This window comes from Triticum urartu, chromosome 2, assembly GCF_003073215.2.
Source record: "Triticum urartu cultivar G1812 chromosome 2, Tu2.1, whole genome shotgun sequence".
Taxonomy (NCBI): domain Eukaryota; kingdom Viridiplantae; phylum Streptophyta; class Magnoliopsida; order Poales; family Poaceae; genus Triticum; species Triticum urartu.
The window spans coordinates 452198172-452218398 of NC_053023.1; the positions used below are offsets into that span (position 1 = coordinate 452198172).

Below are 20227 nucleotides of genomic sequence, written 5' to 3' on the forward strand. Positions count from 1 at the left end.
GCGCATCTTGCTTCCCGACTGGGAATGATTCCTCGGAAGGTCTTATCACTTTGCTCGATGCGGCTTCTATCTATTTGCATTTTACTGAGTGTGTCCTCGTAAATGAGGTTCAATCCGCTCCCGCCGTCCATGAGCACTTTAGTGAGTCGAAAGCCATCCACAATTGGGTTGAGGACCAAGGCGGCTGGTGTCCGGACTGAACAGAATTTTGGTTCGTCATTGGCATTAAAAGTCATTGCCGTGTCGTTCCAGGGATTTATTGATGCGACTTGGCAGACTTCGGCGAGGTCACAGAGTGCTCTCTTATGCCGATTGTTTGAAGCGAAAGTCTCGAAGACCGTCAATACTCTAAGGTCGTCGTCTTCCGGAGAGTGTGGCTCTGAGGTATTTTTGGTGAGGATATCCTCGCCACTCTTGACCACTTGTCGGAGTATCCAACATGCTCTAAGGTTGTGGGTTGGTTCGGTATCCGATGTCGTGTGTATTTTGCATGGCCTATCAAGCCATCCTTCAAGAACGGTGCCACATCCTGTAATGGGTTTAATTTTCTTGCCTACGGGGTCGGGTGCCCCGCGAGGGTGCATCCTTTTTGCCCACCAGGGAGGTGGTGTGAAGGCCGGTGGTTCCCAACGACTTGTCCGAGTTTTCCACGCGCTTTCCATGGCGCAGTACTTCTGTACTATGGTTGCGAAGTCAGTGAATTGTAGTATGTGACATCGGTTGAGGGCGTTGAGGATTCCTTTGTCTGTGCAATTATTGCGGAATGCTGAAATCACGTCCTCGTCATGGCAATCTTTAATCTTGTCCTTGACAAGGAGGAATCTGGCCCAGAAGTCATGGACTGTTTCCTAAGGATGCTGTCGTACGTACATGATGTTGTATATATCCGAGGGACCGGAATTGCTTGGCGAATATTGCTTGTGGTGGGTGGGTGGCGTTAGATGTGAACCCTAACCCAATGTGGAGTCCGGAGTTTGAAGAACTTCCAAGTTTATTAGTTTGGGATCCGGAATGTCCAATGATTCCTTAGGCTCAACGTCCGATTCTAAGTTCGAAGGACTGGGAGTGTCACCCCACAAGCGTGTCACCCCATAGGGGAAGTGATGTTGTTGCTTTGCTCCTCTACGATCGCTATCTGATGAGTGATCGGCTGAGATTTGATTTCTCTCTGATTGGGTTTAAGCCCAATCTGATCATAGTCCATGGCGACTCCCAGGGCGGCGATGTGATCCAGGAGTTCGTTTAAGGACGACAAATCTGCCAGATCCATCTACTTGGAGTCGACATAGAGACGATTTTCGATGACTTGGGAAGTCATCATCGGCTTAAAGGCCGAGCGGGCGGCCATGGTAAAGTTGCCTAGCCGGAGGGTTCGGCCTGAGGCCAGGGCTTCTCCGGAAGTGATACCGTCCTTGATAACAAGGCGAGCCATCAATCCTGTTGTCGACGCAACAGAGGAACTCTCAATGAAAGCACCAATGTCGGTGTCAAAACCGGCAGATCTCGGGTAGGGGGTCCCGAACTGTGCGTCTAAGGATTAATCGTAACAGGAGACAACGGGCATGATGTTTTACCCAGGTTCGGGCCCTCTTGATAGAGGTAATACCCTACGTCCTGCTTGATTGACTTTGATGAGTATAGGGGTTACAAGAGTTGATCTACCATGAGATCGTCATGGCTAAACCCTAATTGTCTACTCTGTATGATTATGATTGCCTCTACGTACTAAACCCTTCGATTTATATAGACCCCGGAGGGGACTAGGGTTGTACAGAGTCAGTTTATAGAGAAAGGAATATTCATATCCGCACGCTAAGCTTGCCTTCCAGGCCAAGGAGAGTCCCATCTGGACACGGGAGGAGGTCTTTTGTCTTGTATCTTCATGGCCCATTAGTCTGGCCCATGTCATATAGCCCGGACACCCGAGGACCCCTTAATCCAGTACTCCCTCACTGGCCTTTTTACCTAAAATTAGCCATTGTTGGACTGTGCCACGTGTCGACATATCATAGTCATCTTCCATCCATTGTAGGAATGACATATGTCCCAACGATTAGCTGACACGTGCATTATCCGATGAATGAGAATTTTACATGTGGAAAAACCCCATTGGTCAGGGCTGTTAACGGGTTATCAAATCCAAACCAGAACCAGATTGCTTACCAGTGACCCGTTACAGTGGATTCCACGTGTCGGTCATCCTTGACAAAAGCACTTCTATGACACATGATTTATCACCATGGAATTGGACACTTCCGTGATGATAATTTTGGTAATGTCATGGAACACTTCTATGACAACATAGGTATGACTATCTTGATTCTGTCATAAAATCGTCATGGATGTGCATGCATGACAGAAAACATGACCTACTGTGACAAACACGTATCATCATGTAAGTGTATTTTTTTTGTAGTGAAGGCACGTATTGTATTGTTGCCATTGTGGAACCCTATACGGCCGATCTTTCAAGAAAGGAGCAGATCCCAACTAAGAACATGAAGAACACAGGGAAGAACAGAGAGAAATCACAAGGGGAAACACTCAAGAACAAGTCCAATCACACATTCACTAGACAATCAAACACACAAGATCCACAAGGTACATGAACAACAAAGGGAAAGATACAAGGTAAGGTTCATCTCCATGAGGAGGTCTTGAATCCACGAGGGGATCTTCCCGTGAGGGGTCTTGAATCCAAGGTGGATCTTCTCCGAAGAGGGGCCACGGTCTCTCTCGTGGAGTAGATCCGTAATGGATGAGCAAAGCTCTATCTCTAAATGAGCTACTACTTCGCTAACCCTAGAAGGGAGGTGGAGGTGGTCTATTTATAGTCTAAGCCACGAAGGGGTAAGAGGGACAGGGATACAAGGCCAAAGGCCCGCGGCTGCGCACAGGCAGGGCGGTAGTACCGGACCCTCGGGCGGTAGAACCGCTTCAGCGATAGTACCGCTTGTACAGGTGGTAGTACCGGACTTGTGCCGCTCAATCACAGGAGTTTGTCGGGTTGAACGGCAGTAGAGCAGAAGCTGGCCGATAGTACGGCTTGTGGGCCTTCATCGGTAGTACCGCTTGGTGTGGGCGGTAGTACCGCTCGTCCTGGACTGGGCGGATCCTCTTCTTCCTTCTCTTCCATGCTTCTCTCGCGGATGGTGTAGTTGTACACTTGTGCTCGCCCTCCTCCTCGTCGTCCATGGTGTTCCAACAATACCTATGTATGCACACGGGAGGAGTGTCAAGTAGTATACCATCCTCGAAGGGGTCAAGTGAACACGCGTAATGGAGATGATTCACCTTTGTGTATGTGAAGTAGATGCCGCACGTGTCGCTTGCCGAACGGACTCTTGACATGGTGATGTCCATAGGATGCTCTGCATCATTCCCTCCCCTTGGGAAAGATCCGACCTCGGATTAAAAACCAAATCACCATGGGAAAGAGATGGTGTCGTCGTGTAGAAGTGGACGATCACCAAGTACTTGTCAACTTGAAGCTCGAAATGGGCACTCTCCAATGTCGCACCGTCTTGGGATTCCTTCAAATGGAGCAAGGACAACAAACACATGGAAAAACAAATGTGGTTAGCATTAGTGAAAAACCAAGCATTCAAGTGGTGATTCACCAAACAAGTGTCATCATCGTGAAAAGCATACGTTTTGACAAAGGATTGTGACATGGTATGTAAGCACATAAATTGAGCACAAGCAAAGGTATCATGGGGGAAAGCATGTAAATGTGAGGTAGTGATGCAAATATGAGTAACAAGAGAAGAAGCATCAACCTCAAGGTCATAGCAATCATGCATAAAGTGCTCGACAAATGGTCGATGGTAGGCATAAGAAACATTCACAACACCAAATAAAATGAAGTGTCTAAACACATGGGACAAGTGTAAGACAATCCAAGCATAACGTGCATAGGGTGTAGTGAAAATAGTGTGGCACTCAACACAATAGAAAGAGCAATTGTTCATCATGTGTGAGGCAATCAAGTCAATCATGTGACAAGCAATGGGACATGGCATATGTGAAGTGATGACATTGTTGCAACCAAACATATTATAGTAGCAAGTAGTCTAAGAATTGAATGCAACACACAAGGCATATATATATCATGATGCATGGGAATGTGAAAATCATGAATGGAGGCAATATCACTAACATGTGTGCAAGCAAAGGGTCCAAGATGACAAAGTCTCATGGTGGAAGCAACACAAGTAGTATGAGCCACAATATGCATGCTCATGGTTTGGGGGTTCTCAAAAGAGAAGGATATCACCTTGAAAGCATGTCCTTGTGCGTCCTTCACAATGCCGAAGTGGTAGGCAAGGTGTTGGAGGAGCGATTCATGGTCGAATGTATGAGGCTCGCTCGCAAGAGCTCGAATGGTCAACTCATGTGAAGCGGAAGCCGACATAAGGTGCAAGTATCCTACACATGCACAAAAGAAAGCAAAGAATGTATGTGCATGGTAGATAAACACATCATCCATCATGATGGTTCTCTTCTCTTGCACATAATCATTAGAAGCACAAGTGCATGAATAATATGATGAAATAATGGCTATATTCATGGCACTAGGTATATGGTGCAAAGAGGTAAGACAAGCATGCTTCACAAGAAATATGTCAAAATCTCCAAATATATGTGAGAATGCTATGGGGGCAATCTCATGAGCAAAATTAGAATCATTGTTGCACTCAATACATGGCAAATTGTCTAACATGAGAGAAGGAACGCATGAAGATATATGACAAGAAGCAAGAACAATCATGTCGTGCAAAGCATGTAGATAGTTGTCATCAACCGCATGAAATGAGCAAGTATGAATCATCGGTGATGCAACAAGGCAAGCAATCATAGGAATCAAGTCGTGCAAGCTAGTAGTGCAAATATGCAACATACTAGAGTAAAGCATGGCAATCATATCATGTGAGCAAATAATAGTCATAGGCAATGTACATGACATATCGCAAGCACAAACAGAAAGCAAGATGAAAGTACCATCATAGGCATGGGGTACAAAGCAAACATGGCAATAGCAAGCAATATCTCCACCATTCTTGCAAATACACATACAAGTAGTAGAATCAATCATCATGTGTAATGCAAAGCATGGGTCACAAATGCATGGCAAAGGCATAGGAATAACCATATCATGCAAAGTGGACATGGAAAGATGGGCATAGAATGATATATAATGGACAATAACCCATAGCCAAGTGAGGGCCATGTAGAAGAAATACGCGAAGTCTTTGCGCGAAGAGAGCACCGGGAAAGACAATCCATGGGATCCCAAGTCATCATTGCTCTCTAGAGCTCATTTTGTCAACTCGTGGGATTGCGAGGTTGACAAGAAGTCGTGGGTACCTACCAAGATGATGTAGGGTAGGAATCCTAGGGGCCGATCTTTCACGAAAGGAGCAGATCCCGCGAAGAACACAAAGAACACGGGGAAGAACACAACAAAATTATGCTAGAAAACACAACGGGGAGGCTTCGAAATAGTCATCAACGTGGCTCTAGATACCAAGATGATGTAGGGTGGAACCCTATATGGCTGATCTTTCACGAAAGGAGCAGATCCAAACTAAGAACATGAAGAACACAGGGAAGAATGGAAAGAAATCACAAGGTGAAACACTCAAGAACAAGTCCAATCACACATCCACTAGACAATCAAACACACAAGATCCACAAGGTACATGAACAATAAAGGGAAAGATACAAGGTAAGGTTCATCTCCATGAGGAGGTCTTGAATCCATGAGGGGATCTTCCTGTGAGGGGTCTTGAATCCAAGGTGGATCTTCTCCGAAGAGGGGCCGCGGTCTATCTCGTGGAGTAGATCCGTAATGGATGAGCAAAGCTCTATCTCTAAATGAGCTACTCCTTTGCTAACCCTAGAAGGGAGGTGGAGGTGGTCTATTTATAGTCTAAGCCACGAAGGGGTAAGAGGGAGAGGGATACAAGGCCAAAGGCCCGCGGCTGCGCACAGGCAGGGCAGTAGTACCGGACCCTCGGGCGGTAGTACCGCTTCAGCGGTAGTACCGCTTGTACAAGCGGTAGTACCGGACTTGTGCCGCTCGATCATAGGAGTTTGTCAGGTTTAGCGGCAGTAGAGCGGAAGCTGGCCGGTAGTACGGCTTGTGGGCCTTCAGTGGTAGTACCGCTTGGTGTGGGCGGTAGTACCGCTCGTCCTGGACTGGGCAGATCCTCTTCTTCCTTCTCTTCCATGCTTCTCTCGCGGATGGTGTAGTTGTACACTTGTGCTCGCCCTCCTCCTCGTCCATGGTGTTCTGACAATACCTATGTATGCACACGAGAGGAGTGTCAAGTAGTATACCATCCTCGAAGGGGTCAAGTGAACACGCGTAAAGGAGATGATTCACCTTTGTGTATGTGAAGTAGATGTCGCACGTGTCGCTTGCCGAACGGACTCTTGACATGGTGATGTCCATAGGATGCTCCGCATCAGGTCATTTCCTTCCTAGGCCTCAGTGTCATCCACCGTGTTTGTTCTCTCGGCACGACGTGGTCAACTTGGTCGACAAACAACAGCCATCGGAAGAGCGATGTATGTGGAGAGGCTGAGAGTAGGGACCCACATGGTCTAAGGCCGCACGCAAGCAAGTGCCTCCTTATTATGCGAAAAATGATATTTTTTCTGACAGGTTTGACCCACCAGCTACATCTTCGCGCGTAAGTAAGTGCCTCCTTATGATGTGCAAGAAAAATGATTCCTCCCCATGCTAGCTGGGACCCACCAGATATGGAGGCTGGCTTCTGGGCCTACTAAGTTGATTCATACGTAAGGCTTTGTCAACTTAGTGAACAAACGATTCTAGGTGCAGCGACCGTTGGATGTTAATCCAACGGCCGTGTTGCTTCTTCAACCTCTGATCTTCTTCCTCTAGCCATCCAAACCAACGCCTGTTGTACCGCCTGCTCAGACCTCCCGTGGCCGGCTGTGCTACCACACAGGCCTCACCCCCTCACCCTACTCCCACCACTGGCCAGGCCTTCCTTCTACTCATACACACCCCTTATTATTCTATGGCGATGGTAGGCTCACACCACAGCCGAACTAGTGAACACTCGTACTCCCCTCCGCATGGGGATCCACTGTCGCGTCTTCACCAGCTCTGCATTGTTCCTTCCTAGGCCTCGCTGTCATCCACTGCCTTGGTGCTCTCGGTGTGGCATGGTCAACATGGTCAATGAACGAAAGCCAACATAAGAGGACTATACGTGGTGAGCCTGACAGCTGGACCCACCAGCTACATCTTCGCATGCAAGAAAGTCCCTCCTTATAACGTGCAAAAAAATTATTCCTCCCCTGAAAGCTGGGACCCATCAACTATATCTTTGCACACAAGGAAGTGCATCCTTATCCTCCCTGACAGCTAGGACCCACCCGGTTGAAGTGTACATAGCGATGTCTGTTTGATTGCGAATGTGTACGTACATACCGGTCGATCGGTCTCTCTGCAAGGATGAACCGTGGTCGAGTAAGGAGCGGTAGCAGTTCAAGCAGTCCCGTCTAAATCATGTACACATATGTACAACCACGCTGCAAAAAATATGGCCACGTAGGTACATACGGGCGTGGTCTCAAACACGTACAACGACGGCCTCCTGTTCATCAGCAGCCAACCGGCTGGGTTGGAACGAAGGAAACAACACCATGTTCATCGAGAGCCAAGCGGCAGGGTTGAAAGGCGTCCTGTTCATCTGGAGCCAACCGGCTTGGACGGAACAGCCAAAACTGGGTCAAGTTCATCAACTCAGGGTGTGGCGTACCGCAAAACAGAGTTCTCTTTGACCGCCTATGATCGAAACAGGGTGTTGTTCATCATGAAGGGTTTAGCGTACCACAAAACAGAGGAAATAGACTTCTGTTCAACCACCTACGGTCGAAACAGGGTCCTATTGATCAAGATGGGGCTGGTGTACCGCAAGACAGAGGAAACTAACTTCTCTTCAAGCGCCTACGGTCGAAATGGTGTCATGTTCATCGAAAGGGGTGTGGCGTACCGCAAAACAGCACCACGACCTATTGTTCATCCACCATCTATTGCCTCGCTCTAGCCTCCACGGGCAACTGTTCATTCACCATCGACTTTCTCCAGCCTCCACCAGCTACTATTCATACAGCCTCCACGGGGTCCTGTTCATCCATCCCAATCGGCTGGGGTGTGGCGGCCTAGCTCCTCGGGGTCCTGTTCATCCAGAGGCAACCACATGGTCCTACTCACCAAACCCCCATCGGGAACTGTTCATCCACAATGAACCAACTGGCTAGGTCGACTCACCGCGTCTCGACTCATTCTATATATCTCGTGCACGGCAGCAACATACACTGTTCATCAAGAGTCAACCCAACCGGCTAGCTACATCTCGCACGGGGGGCTCGATCGATCGGCTTCAGTAAGAAGCATGCAGCAACGATCGATCGCTCATTTTCAGTTAGTAGCAGAAGTGAAGGAATCGCTCGGGTTCAGTTAGCAGCGAAGGGATCGATCGGCTTTAGTACGTAACTATACATAGTGCGATCACTCGGGTTCAGTAAGCGAACACCTTGCTTGGGTAACACCTCGCACACACACACGCATGAGGGAAACACGCAAACCACACTGCATCGCTCGGCCTGACCATCCACCGTGATCGAGAACTCCCAGAAATTTTCCTTGCCCTCACTTATGTCACGATATTTTATGTCATGAACGGCCCAAAGAAAGTCATGCAGGTGCGTCTCCGGCCCTCCCAGGATGAAAATCCCATTTTTTTCCTCATAATTTTTTGTCATAGAAGTAGGAGCCTACCACATCTATGATGATACGTGTTTTTGTCGTAATTATCGTCATAGAAGTGTCATAACTATGACAAAAAAGTTTTCGTTCGGGCCATAATGTCACGGATGTGTCTTTTTTGTAGTGGAAGGATTAACCACTCCTTTGTTCCATGATTATGGAAATTTCTAGCTTCTTTCATTCTATCCCACACAACCGTTAGTGGCTCACGTTCTTCCTGCTAGAAACCTATAATCTGAGAACGTAATTGCATAATTTTTGCAGGTGGACAAAACTTAGATAAAAATATGCTACAACAATTAACCCAAGAAGTAATATTGCCTCTAGGAAGAGCTAGAAGCCATTATTTTTCTTTTCCTCTCAAATAGAAAGGAAGAGACACAACTTTAAAGCGCCAGAGTCATAATCTCTAATGCGTGTCATGTTGCACAATTCAGTAAAATTATGCAAATGCATACCGACATCTTTAGAAGCAGAGCCTCCAAATTGGTCATGTTGAACCATGGAAACTAAGTTTGCTTTAATCTCATACTCAGCGGCTGCAACCTTAGGTTGTGCTATTGGTTCACACATGAACTTGTTGCTAGGAGTAGCAAAACTTCCAAGATTATGAGCCATGTTAATCTTTTGGGGTTTTCTCAACTGATATGACTTGCGACAAAAATAAAACTTAAACTAAAAACAAAAAATAAAAAATAAAAACCGAAACTTAACTTTAACAAAAACTCTAAACACAAAGACTAGGAATACTAAACTCCTCCCCGGCAACGGCGCTAGAAAAAGGTCTTGATACCTACTTCTAGTGATCCGGTAATGGAACAAAAAAGTGTATCCCGCACCTATTTCCCCAGAGGTGACCCTGGGTTATGAAGCCCACGAGAGGAAGATTCCCTTGAAGTGATGATCTCTAGCAAGCTATTTTTAAAGGATCAATTCCAGCTTTTAACCGGATCAATCAAGCAAACAGTGATTCAAATACCTATAGTAAGAAGAGGTATGGGTATGAGGTCTTAATGCTTATAACCATGCATTTGTGTTGGGACCAGATATGATCTTAATTTGTACACTGGAAGTCACCCATTGAGATGTGCTTGTTACGAACCGAAGTAGGGGATGTGTCAAAATAACATCTTGACCGACACGAGTCCTACATCAAGAATCAATTGTCCTACCGCAAGCTATATCCATCACATGGAGTTGCCTCGTAACTAATATAGAGGGCTGCCAGGCCTATGCCTCAACCCATACCTTACTGAACTACTCACATATGGAGATCAGATCGCAAGAAGAAAACATTGAAGAACACATCTTGAAGATTGATTGATTGCAAATATGTCTTACAATGAATGTCTTGTGCGATGCACGATTACAAGTATGAACTATATGAGGAAGCACTATGGGGGTGATGGTGGCTATGGAGATGGAAATGGCGATGGCTAGGGTTTGTGGATGAAGAGGAAGATGATGATATTCTGGCTTCATTCGACGGTCCCCCATTGACATTTCGGTAGGGTCCCCTTTATAAAAGTTGCTCAGGTGGAAGATCTGCCTCGAATATCCACGCCATACGACCGCTCATACGAGCGCACACGGTCATATGGAACGTCGTCTTTTGTGTTGTTTCTTCTAGCACACCTCTTGTTGATTCCTTCTTTCTTCCTTCCCATTCCTTTCCATGTCCACACGTGATTTCTTCCCTTTTGGCCAATTTCCTGTGGAAACACATCAAAGATAGGATTTGTGGAATCATTTACATTTGTTAGTCATTAGTAGTAATATCTGAGCGAATATCTCTTTTTAAATGAAATATCTCGGTTTACACTAGGATGAATGAGTGTAAAAATATCACTCATCATTGTACATTACACTTATGTTCCCTTTGCCACACGATATACATTGTCGGGCTCAAGGCGATGTAGTCATCCATGTTGCAGCCAGACCTCTTTCCTGTTCCAGTTAATCGGACCAACACTTCGGATTATCTCATAATCCTAGTCGCATGGCCATGCTTATCCAGGCCAGATCACACGAGGGGCCCAGAGTATATCTCTCCAGTTCGGAGGGGAAAATCCCATCTTGCTCAACCATGTCTCATCGCATGGGTCCGGACAAGCCCGAAACCTACCTTTGTAACTATCCAGTGACGAAGCAGCGTTTGGTCGGCCCAAAGAAAGTTGGTCACCATCTCGAGCACATGCGTCAGCTCAGGTCCGAGGACGCAATACGTATGTGTACTAGAGATTCATAGATGACCTATCGTTGTGTCGCATAGTTGGGTCTGTCCAATCCGATATCCATCTGAGCTTGGATCCGATCTCCCGTACCCAACCTCAGATCTGATCAGATCCATGCACCTCGCGAGCATCACATGCTTCATGGCTAGTGAGATAAAACCATCCATCGTACTACATGCTAGTCTAGTTCGGCGTGTGCCCACACGTAACTTACGACCACAGACTATTTACAACATATCATAAAACACAAGATCTCATAGACAAGTCGCATACTTGCCGACAAGCTTCATTGATAACATCCGAGGACTACATCGGTTCATGAACACATCGGAAATACCATCATACATGATTGCCTCTAGGGCATACCTCCAACAAACTATGCAGGTTGACGGATCGACATGAGTTGGTTGGTACAGAAGACGGTGGTGGGTTCAGCGACGGTGACATAGGAGTGTGATGCTGAGGGTGCCAGACTTCTCGGCATAGAAACACTTGATACATGCTCGAGGGCTTATGTGGCTTTGACAAGACTATGACGCGGGGTTGATTCAAGACGGTTCACATGGGAGCTTGAAGTCAGCGGGCCGAGGGTGGACTGATGATCTACCATGGAGTCATGTTGAAGGTGGAGTTGTGTTCTGATCGAAGACTTCACTTGGTGCCGATTGAGGGCCTATAGTGTAAGGATCTAGAGAAATGAAGCCTATTTCAGCAAGAAAAGCGAGTGACACGTGGTTCGGACTAGGGCCCAATGGTTGGAGGAAACATGATACTCTAAATCAGTCGGTGATGATCAGTGGTACTCTGTAGTGGGGGTTGAGTGGTTTGGGATCGTGACCCTAAAGACTCAATCAGGACAGCAGAGGCTTGACGCGGTAATAGCAACGAGGTGTACGATTAGCATGAGAGACTTGGAGACGGGCCAGGGCTCGGGTGGTTACACGTGTAGTGAGAAAATTGTGAATCAAGATGACTACAAGCGGCGGTGAAATTCCTTCAAGTTTCGGTGGTCAAAAAAGATGAGAATGTTGAGTTCAGACAAACTCTTATCTGTATCACCTAATAAGTGAGTTGTTCACTTCCATGCAGATTAGTGATCAGTGTATGATGGTATTGATTGAAAACTCCACAAGTTGCATCATATTATGTGTTGACAAGATATGGAGCCATGTTCTTGTAGGACACTTGTGAGAAAAAACACATAATGTAACATATATCAACACAATAGCACATGCATGCAAGGGGGGCCGACAGTGTGTGCCGACGCCTGGGAAGCCGGAGAATTATGAGGATTTTTTCTTTTTTTCCTTTTTTTAACATCACTCCCATCGAACGCGCATTGTCGGAAATCCTGAAATAAATTCAGAAATAAATGTGAGCATCATGATATGAACCCCGATGGGCTGGAAATACCACAGTTCCTCTAACCCATCAAGCACAGATTGGTTCGGTTTTTTTTTTGTTTAATTAACGTGTAGGAGAGTTAGATGGGCACCCGCAAAAAAAAAGGAGAGTTAGATGGGACTTTGTTAATTCTCAGAATTAGCAAATCCAAGTCCTGCGGATCACATCCTTAGAAAAAGAAGGGAAAGTCGCACGTACGCATGCTTGCTTCAGGCGGAGGAAACGTACCCGGCTGCTGCCTATAAAAGAACCAGCTCGTCGCATAACAATCCGTGCAGACACAGTGCAAGTAAAAACACAAACACCTAGCTAGCTAATCCGAGGGTGGAGAAGAAGAAGAAGATCATGTCGATGAACGACATGGGGTGCCGCCTAACCCTGGCAATCGTCTGCTGCATCCTCCTGTCGTCGCTCGGCACGGCAGCCGCGACGGGGAAGACAGGCCGGATCACGGTGTACTGGGGCCAGACCTCCAGCGAGGGGTCGCTCCGCAAGGCCTGCGAGAGCAAGCTCTACTCCACCGTCATCCTCTCCTTCCTGACCAACTTCGGCCGCGGCAAGTACAAGCTCGACCTCGCCGGCCACCCCTGGAAGGACGTCGGGCACGACGTCAAGTACTGCCAGTCGAAGAAAATCCTCGTCCTGCTCGCCATCGGCGGCGGCATTGGAAAGTACTCCCTCGCCTCCAAGGCCGACGCCAAGGATGTGGCCAACCACCTCTGGGACAACTACCTCGGCGGGAAGTCCCACTCCCGGCCGTTCGGCGACGCCGTGCTGGACGGCATCGACTTCGACATCGAGCTCGGGAGCAAGGCCTACTACGACGACCTCGCCAGGGACCTCAAGGCCTACAGCAACAGGAAGGGCGAGAAGAAGGTGTTGATCACGGCAGCGCCGCAGTGCCCGTTCCCGGACAAGAGGCTGGGGGAGGCGCTCCGGACGGGGCTCTTCGACCGCGTGCATGTCCAGTTCTACAACAACCCGGTGTGCAGCTACAGGGCCGGCAACGTGGCTGCGTTCAAGGCAGCGTGGGAGGACTGGACCAAGGGCCTGCCCAAGAGCTCGGTCTGCCTCGGGCTGCCGGCGGAGCGAGAGGCGTCGAACAAGGGCAGCGGGTACGTAGATCCGGACACGCTGGTGTCCAAGGTGCTGCCCATCGTGCACCGGTCTAAGAACTACGGAGGGATCGTGCTGTGGAGCAGATACTTTGACATGAAGTCTGGGTATAGTAGGCACGTCAAGAGCGCCGTCTGATGCCTGCATGCATCATCGATTATACGGAGTACTACACTACGGAAGAGTCCCCTACGTGGAGTGCCCTTGCAGTACGTATGCATGGCACCGTAATAAGAAGATCGTCGGATTACATATCATCTGATGAGTACGTATATCTGATTACATATGTCGGGAAGTTGTAGTATGTGTGTAATTCCCAAGTTGGAGTATATGTATGTGTATGTATGGTGTGCAATAAAGGCGAATTTTAATTTATCGCGGCAGCTATTTCTAAGTTGATCGCATTTGCAAATGGGCTCAATCTATTTCGTAGGAGAAGGAAGGAGGCGAGGAACAGCACCGAGGCGGAAATGGGGGCGCCGCGGCGAGCGGCAGCGAGGCGTGTGAATAAAAAAAAATTGGGAACAAAAAAAGTCATACTATACCCGTTTCTATGATGTGTGCAACTGACAAACCTCTTTCAATGCGTTAGGCGTGATGCAACCGACAAACCTCGTTCAATACACTAAATTTGGGTCAGATGATGGAACTACTGGACTGACTACACATTTACTAGTCCTCTTGGTAAGCATATCGAAACACGATTGTTCTAAATATTTTTTCTAGGTTTTACGTATAGCACCACTTTCTCTTGACCGGAAGTGTCTTACGTACAATCCTTTAAGTTCCGGTGGACGTACGACGTGACATGGTTAAAACCGGTCTCAATTTTCTTCTCATGGAACAATAAAGTGATACGATGAATGCATGACTAGGCATCGTACGAATATGTACAACAAACATCGTACGCATGGCATCACTCTTTCTCAACCAGAAAGTGCCTTATGTATTGTAGAAAATATAGAAACTACAATATTCGTCGTATTGATTTGACCCTTGTGTAGGATATATATAGAGTACATGAGGGGTAGAGACTTGGAGTGCAAGGTAAGTAATACATTGTTTAGCTTTTACAAAAACCTACCCTAGCCGCCCGAGGGAGCTAGGGTTTACCTACTCCGCCGGCGTCTCGCCGGCGTTGAGTTTTCCCTACCAATCCCGCTTACACCGTTCGTCTCCGATCGCCCCGCTGGACCTTCAGGCTAACTTAGGGGACAGCTAGACTGTCTTCCAGGCCTTGGTGTTGGAGGGGCTGTGACGGCGGGGCTAGATTGGTTTCTGCCGAAGACTGGTGTCGGAAAGTTTTTGTTCATGGCTGCGTCGGGAACGGGTTTGCATGGGCTTTGTTGGCTTGTTGCAAAGGATCTGTTGCAAAGGACCGCCATGGTTGGTGTTGACGTTGCTTCTGTGTGCAAGAAGCTGCCGCTGGATGTATCCCCTAGCTTGTTGACTGCATGGGTTCAAGTTCAGGAGAAAAATCTGTATGTGGCCATGCATATTCTCAAGATTAGTCAGTTGTATGTCGTTGTGTACGCAATGGAGTTTTGTTCTGGCGATGGGGATCCTAGTGGAACTCATGATGATCACAACCTAGGTACTGCCAAAGTAGTTATTATGGTCTTTATTCCTCTTGGTGGATTGGAAGATGAAGGCGTCTGCGATGTGGATAAACAGAAAGATTTCACCAACGGAGTGGATGATCCAGATGCTAGCAGAAAGAAGAATCTGCAGGATGCTAGTACTGCTGCATCTAGTAGCTCTACTTCAGTACATAATAAGGCTATTAACAGCACATTTTTTGTGGGCTTCTTCGAGGGGCGTCACCAGGATCAATGAATCTTTTAAGTTGGAACTGCCGGAGAGGGGGGAATCCCCGGACAGTTCGTGAGCTAGCTGAAGGAAATATGCCCTAAAGGCAATAATAAAGTTGTTATTTATATTTCCTTATATCATAATAAATGTTTATTATTCATGCTAGAATTGTATTAACCGGAAACTTAGTACATGTGTGAATACATAGACAAACAAAGTGTCACTAGTATGCCTCTACATGACAAACTCATTGAATCAAAGATGGTTAAGTTTCCTAACCATAGACATGAGTTGTCATTTGATTAACGGATCACATCATTAGAGAATGATGTGATTGAATTGACCCACTCCGTTAGCTTAGAATTTGATCGTTTAGTATATTGCTATTGCTTTCTTCATGACTTATACATGTTCCTATGAATATGAGATTATGCAACACCCGACTACCGGAGGAACACTTTGTGTACTACGAAACGTCACAACGTAACTGGGTGATTATAAAGGTGCTCTACAGGTGTCTCCGATGGTACTTGTTGAGTTGGCATAGATCGAGATTAGGATTTGTCTTTCCGATTGTCGGAGAGGTATCTCTGGGCCCTCTCGGTAATGCACATCACTATAAGCCTTGCAAGCAATGTAACTAATGAGTTGGCTGCGGGATGATGTATTACGGAACGAGTAAAGAGACTTGCCGGTAACGAGATTGAACTAGGTATTGAGATATCGACGATCGAATCTCGGGCAAGTAACATACCGATGAGAAAGGGAATAACGTATTGTTGTTATGCGGTTTGACCGATGAAGATCTTCGTGGAATATGTAGGAACCAATATGAGCATCCAGGTTCCGCTATTGGTTATTGACCAGAGATGAGTCTCTGTCATGTCTACATAGTTCTCGAACTCGTTGGGTCCGCACACTTAACGTTCGGTGATGATCGATATTATGAGTTTATGTGTTTTGATGTACTGAAGGTAGTTTGGAGTCCCGGATGTGATAACGGACATGACAAGGAGTCTCAAAATGGTCGACACATAAAGATTGATATATTGGACGGCTATATTCGGACACTGGAAGGGTTTCGGGTGATCTCGGAGAAAACCGGAGTGCCGAAGGGGTTACCGGAACCCCCCTAGGGGATAATGGGCCTTGATGGGCCCTAGTGGAGAGAGAGAGGGGCCGGCCAGGGCAGGACACGCGCCCCCTCCCCTTGTGTCCGAATAGGACAAGGAAGGGGGGGCGGCGCCCCCCTTGCCTTTCCCCTCTCCCACTCCTTCCTTCCCCCTCCTAGTGGGACTAGGAAAGGGGAGTCCTACTCCCACTAGGGGGAGGACTCCTCCTCTTGGCGCGCCCTCCAAGGGTCGGCCGGCCTCCCCCCTTTGCTCCTTTATATACGGGGGCAGGGGCACCCCATGAACACACAAGTCGATCATTGATCTTTTAGCAGTGTGCGGTGCCCCCCTCCACCATAATCCACCTCGGTCATATTGTCGCGGTGCTTAGGCGAAGCCCTGCATGGGTAGCTTCATCAACACCGTCATCACATCATCATGCTGACGAAACTCTCCCTCGAAGCTCTACTGGATCGTCAGTTCGTGGGACGTCACCGAGCTGAACGTGTGCAGATCGCGGAGGTGTCGTACGTTCGGTACTAGGATCGGTCGATCATGAAGACGTACGACTACATCAACTGCATTGTCATAACGCTTCCGCTTATATTCTACGAGGGTACGTAGACAACACTCTCCCCTCTCGTTGCTATGCATCACCATGATCTTGCGTGTGCCTAGGAAATTTTTTGAAATTACTACATTCTCCAACAGTGGCATTCGAGCCAGGTTTATGCGTAGATGTTATATGCACGAGTAGAACACAAAGGAGTTGTGGGCGTGGGTATATACATATTGCTTGCCATCACTATTTGATTCTTGATTCAGCGGTATTGTTGGATGAAGCGGCCCAGACCGACATTACGCGTACGCTTATGCGAGACTGGTTCTACCGACGTGCTTCGCACACAGGTGGCTAGTGGGTGTCTGTTTCTCCAGCTTTAGTTGAATCAGATTGAATGAACAGGGTTCTTTATGAAGATCAAAAAGCAATCACTATACCGGGTTGTGTTTTTTGATGCGTAGGTAAGAACGGTTCTTGCTCAGCCCGTAGCAGCCACGTAAAACTTGCAACAACAAAGTAGAGGACGTCTAACTTGTTTTTGCAGGGCATGTTGTGATGTGATATGGTCAAGACATGATGCTAAATTTTATTGTATGAGATGATCATGTTTTGTAACACAGTTATCGGCAACTGGCAGGAGCCATATGGTTGTCGCTTTATTGTATGAAATGCAATCTCCATGTAATTGCTTTACTTTATCACTAAGCGATAGCGATAGTCGTAGAAGCAATAGTTGGCGAGACGACAGCGATGTTACGATGGAGATCAAGGTGTGGCGTCGGTGATGATGGTGATCATGACGGTGCTTTGGAGATGGAGATCAAAGGCACAACATGATGATGGCCATATCATATCACTTATATTGATTGCATGTGATGTTTATCTCTTATGCATCTTATTTTGCTTAGATCATCGGTAGCATTATAAGATGATCTCTCACTAAATTTCAAGGTATAAGTGTTCTCCCTGAGTATGCACCGTTGCGAAAGTTTGTCGTGCCAAGACACCACATGATGATCGGGTGTGATAAGCTCTACGTTCACATACAACGGGTGCAAGCCAGTTTTGCACACATGGAATACTCGGGTTAAACTTGACGAGCCTAGCATATGCAGATATGGCCTCGGAACACTGAGACCGAAAGGTCGAGCGTGAATCATATGGTAGATATGATCAACATAGTGATGTTCACCATTGAAAACTACTCCATCTCACGTGATGATCGGACATGGTTTAGTTGATGTGGATCACGTGATCACTTAGATGATTAGAGGGATGACTGTCTAAGTGGGAGTTCTTAAGTAATTTGATTAATTGAACTTTAATTTATCATGAACTTAGTACCTAATAGTATTTTGCATGTCTATGTTGTTGTAGATAGATGGCCTATGCTGTTCTTCCGTCGAATTTTAATGCGTTCCTTGAGAAAGCAAAGTTGAAAGATGATGGTAGCAATTACACGGACTGGGTCCGTAACTTGAGGATTATCCTCATTGCTTCACAGAAGAATTACGTCCTGGAAGCACCGCTAGGTGTACCACCCGCACCGGCAACTGCAGACATTGTGAATGCCTGGCAGTCGCGTGTTGATGACTACTCGATAGTTCAGTGTGCCATGCTTTATGGCTTAGAACCGGGACTTCAACAACGTTTTGAACATCATGGAGCATATGAGATGTTCCAGGAGTTGAAGTTAATATTTCAAGCAAATGCCCGGATTGAGAGATATGAGGTCTCCAATAAGTTCTACAGCTGCAAGATGGAGGAGAATAGTTCTGTAAGTGAACATATACTCAAAATGTCTGGGTATCATAATCACTTGACTCAACTGGGAGTTAATCTTCCTGTTGATAGTGTCATTGACAGAGTTCTTCAATCACTGCCACCAAGCTACAAAAGCTTCGTGATGAACTATAATATGCAAGGGATGAATAAGACTATTCCCGAGCTCTTCGCGATGCTAAAGGCTGCAGAGGTATAAATCAAGAAGGAGAATCAAGTGTTGATGGTCAATAAGACCACCACTTTCAAGAAAAAGGGCAAAGGGAAGAAGGGGAACTTCAAGAAGAACGGCAAACAAGTTTCTACTCGGGAGAAGAAACCCAAGTCTGGACCTAAGCCTGAGATTGAGTGCTTCTACTGCAAACAGACTGGTCACTGGAAGCGGAACTGCCCCAAGTATTTGGCAGATAAGAAGGATGGCAAAGTGAACAAAGGTATATGTGATATACATGTTATTTATGTGTACCTTACCAGAGCTCGCAGTAGCACCTGGGTATTTGATACTGGTTCTATTGCTAATATTTGCAACTCGAAACAGGGACTACGGATTAAGCGAAGACTGGCTAAGGACGAGGTGACGATGCACGTGGGAAATGGTTCCAAAGTCGATGTGATCGCCGTCGGCACGCTACCTCTACATCTACCTTCAGGATTAGTTTTAGACCTAAATAATTGTTATTTGGTGCCAGCGTTAAGCATGAACATTATATTTGGATCTTGTTTGATGCGAGACGGTTATTCATTTAAATCTGAGAATAATGGTTGTTGTATTTATATGAGTAATATCTTTTATGGTCATGCACCCTTAAAGAGTGGTCTATTCTTGTTGAATCTCGATAGTAGTGATACACATATTCAAAATGTGGAAGCCAAAAGATGCAGAGTTGATAATGATAGTGCAACTTATTAGTGGCACTGTCGTTTGGGACATATTGGTATAAAGCGCATGAAGAAACTCCATACTGATGGACTTTTGGAATCACTTGATTATGAATCACTTGGTACTTGGGAACCATGCCTTATGGGCAAGATGACTAAAACGCCATTCTCCGAAACATGAAGCGAGCAACAAATTTGTTGGAAATCATACATACTGATGTATGTGGTCCGATGAATATTGAGGCTCGCGGCGGGTATCGTTATTTTCTCACCTTCACAGATGATTTGAGCAGATATGGGTATATCTACTTAATGAAACATAAGTCTGAAACATTTGAAAAGTTCAAAGAATTTCAGAGTGAAGTGGAAAATCATCGTAACAAGAAAATAAAGTTTCTGCGATCTGATCGTGGAGGAGAATATTTGAGTTACGAGTTTGGCCTACATTTGAAACAATGCGGAATAGTTTCACAACGCACGCCACCCGGAACACCACAGCGTAATGGTGTGTCCGAAC

The 20227-nt window shown here is 46.5% G+C and overlaps 1 protein-coding gene across 1 annotated transcript; it reads left to right on the plus strand.

Moving 5' to 3' along the window:
• The first annotated feature begins 12743 nt into the window (after positions 1-12743).
• On the plus strand, positions 12744-13898 carry LOC125541658 (hevamine-A-like). Its single transcript, XM_048705007.1, has one exon. The coding sequence runs from the start codon at positions 12793-12795 to the stop codon at positions 13699-13701; it is 909 nt and encodes a 302-aa protein (XP_048560964.1). The 5' UTR covers positions 12744-12792; the 3' UTR covers positions 13702-13898.
• Positions 13899-20227: the final 6329 nt, after the last annotated feature.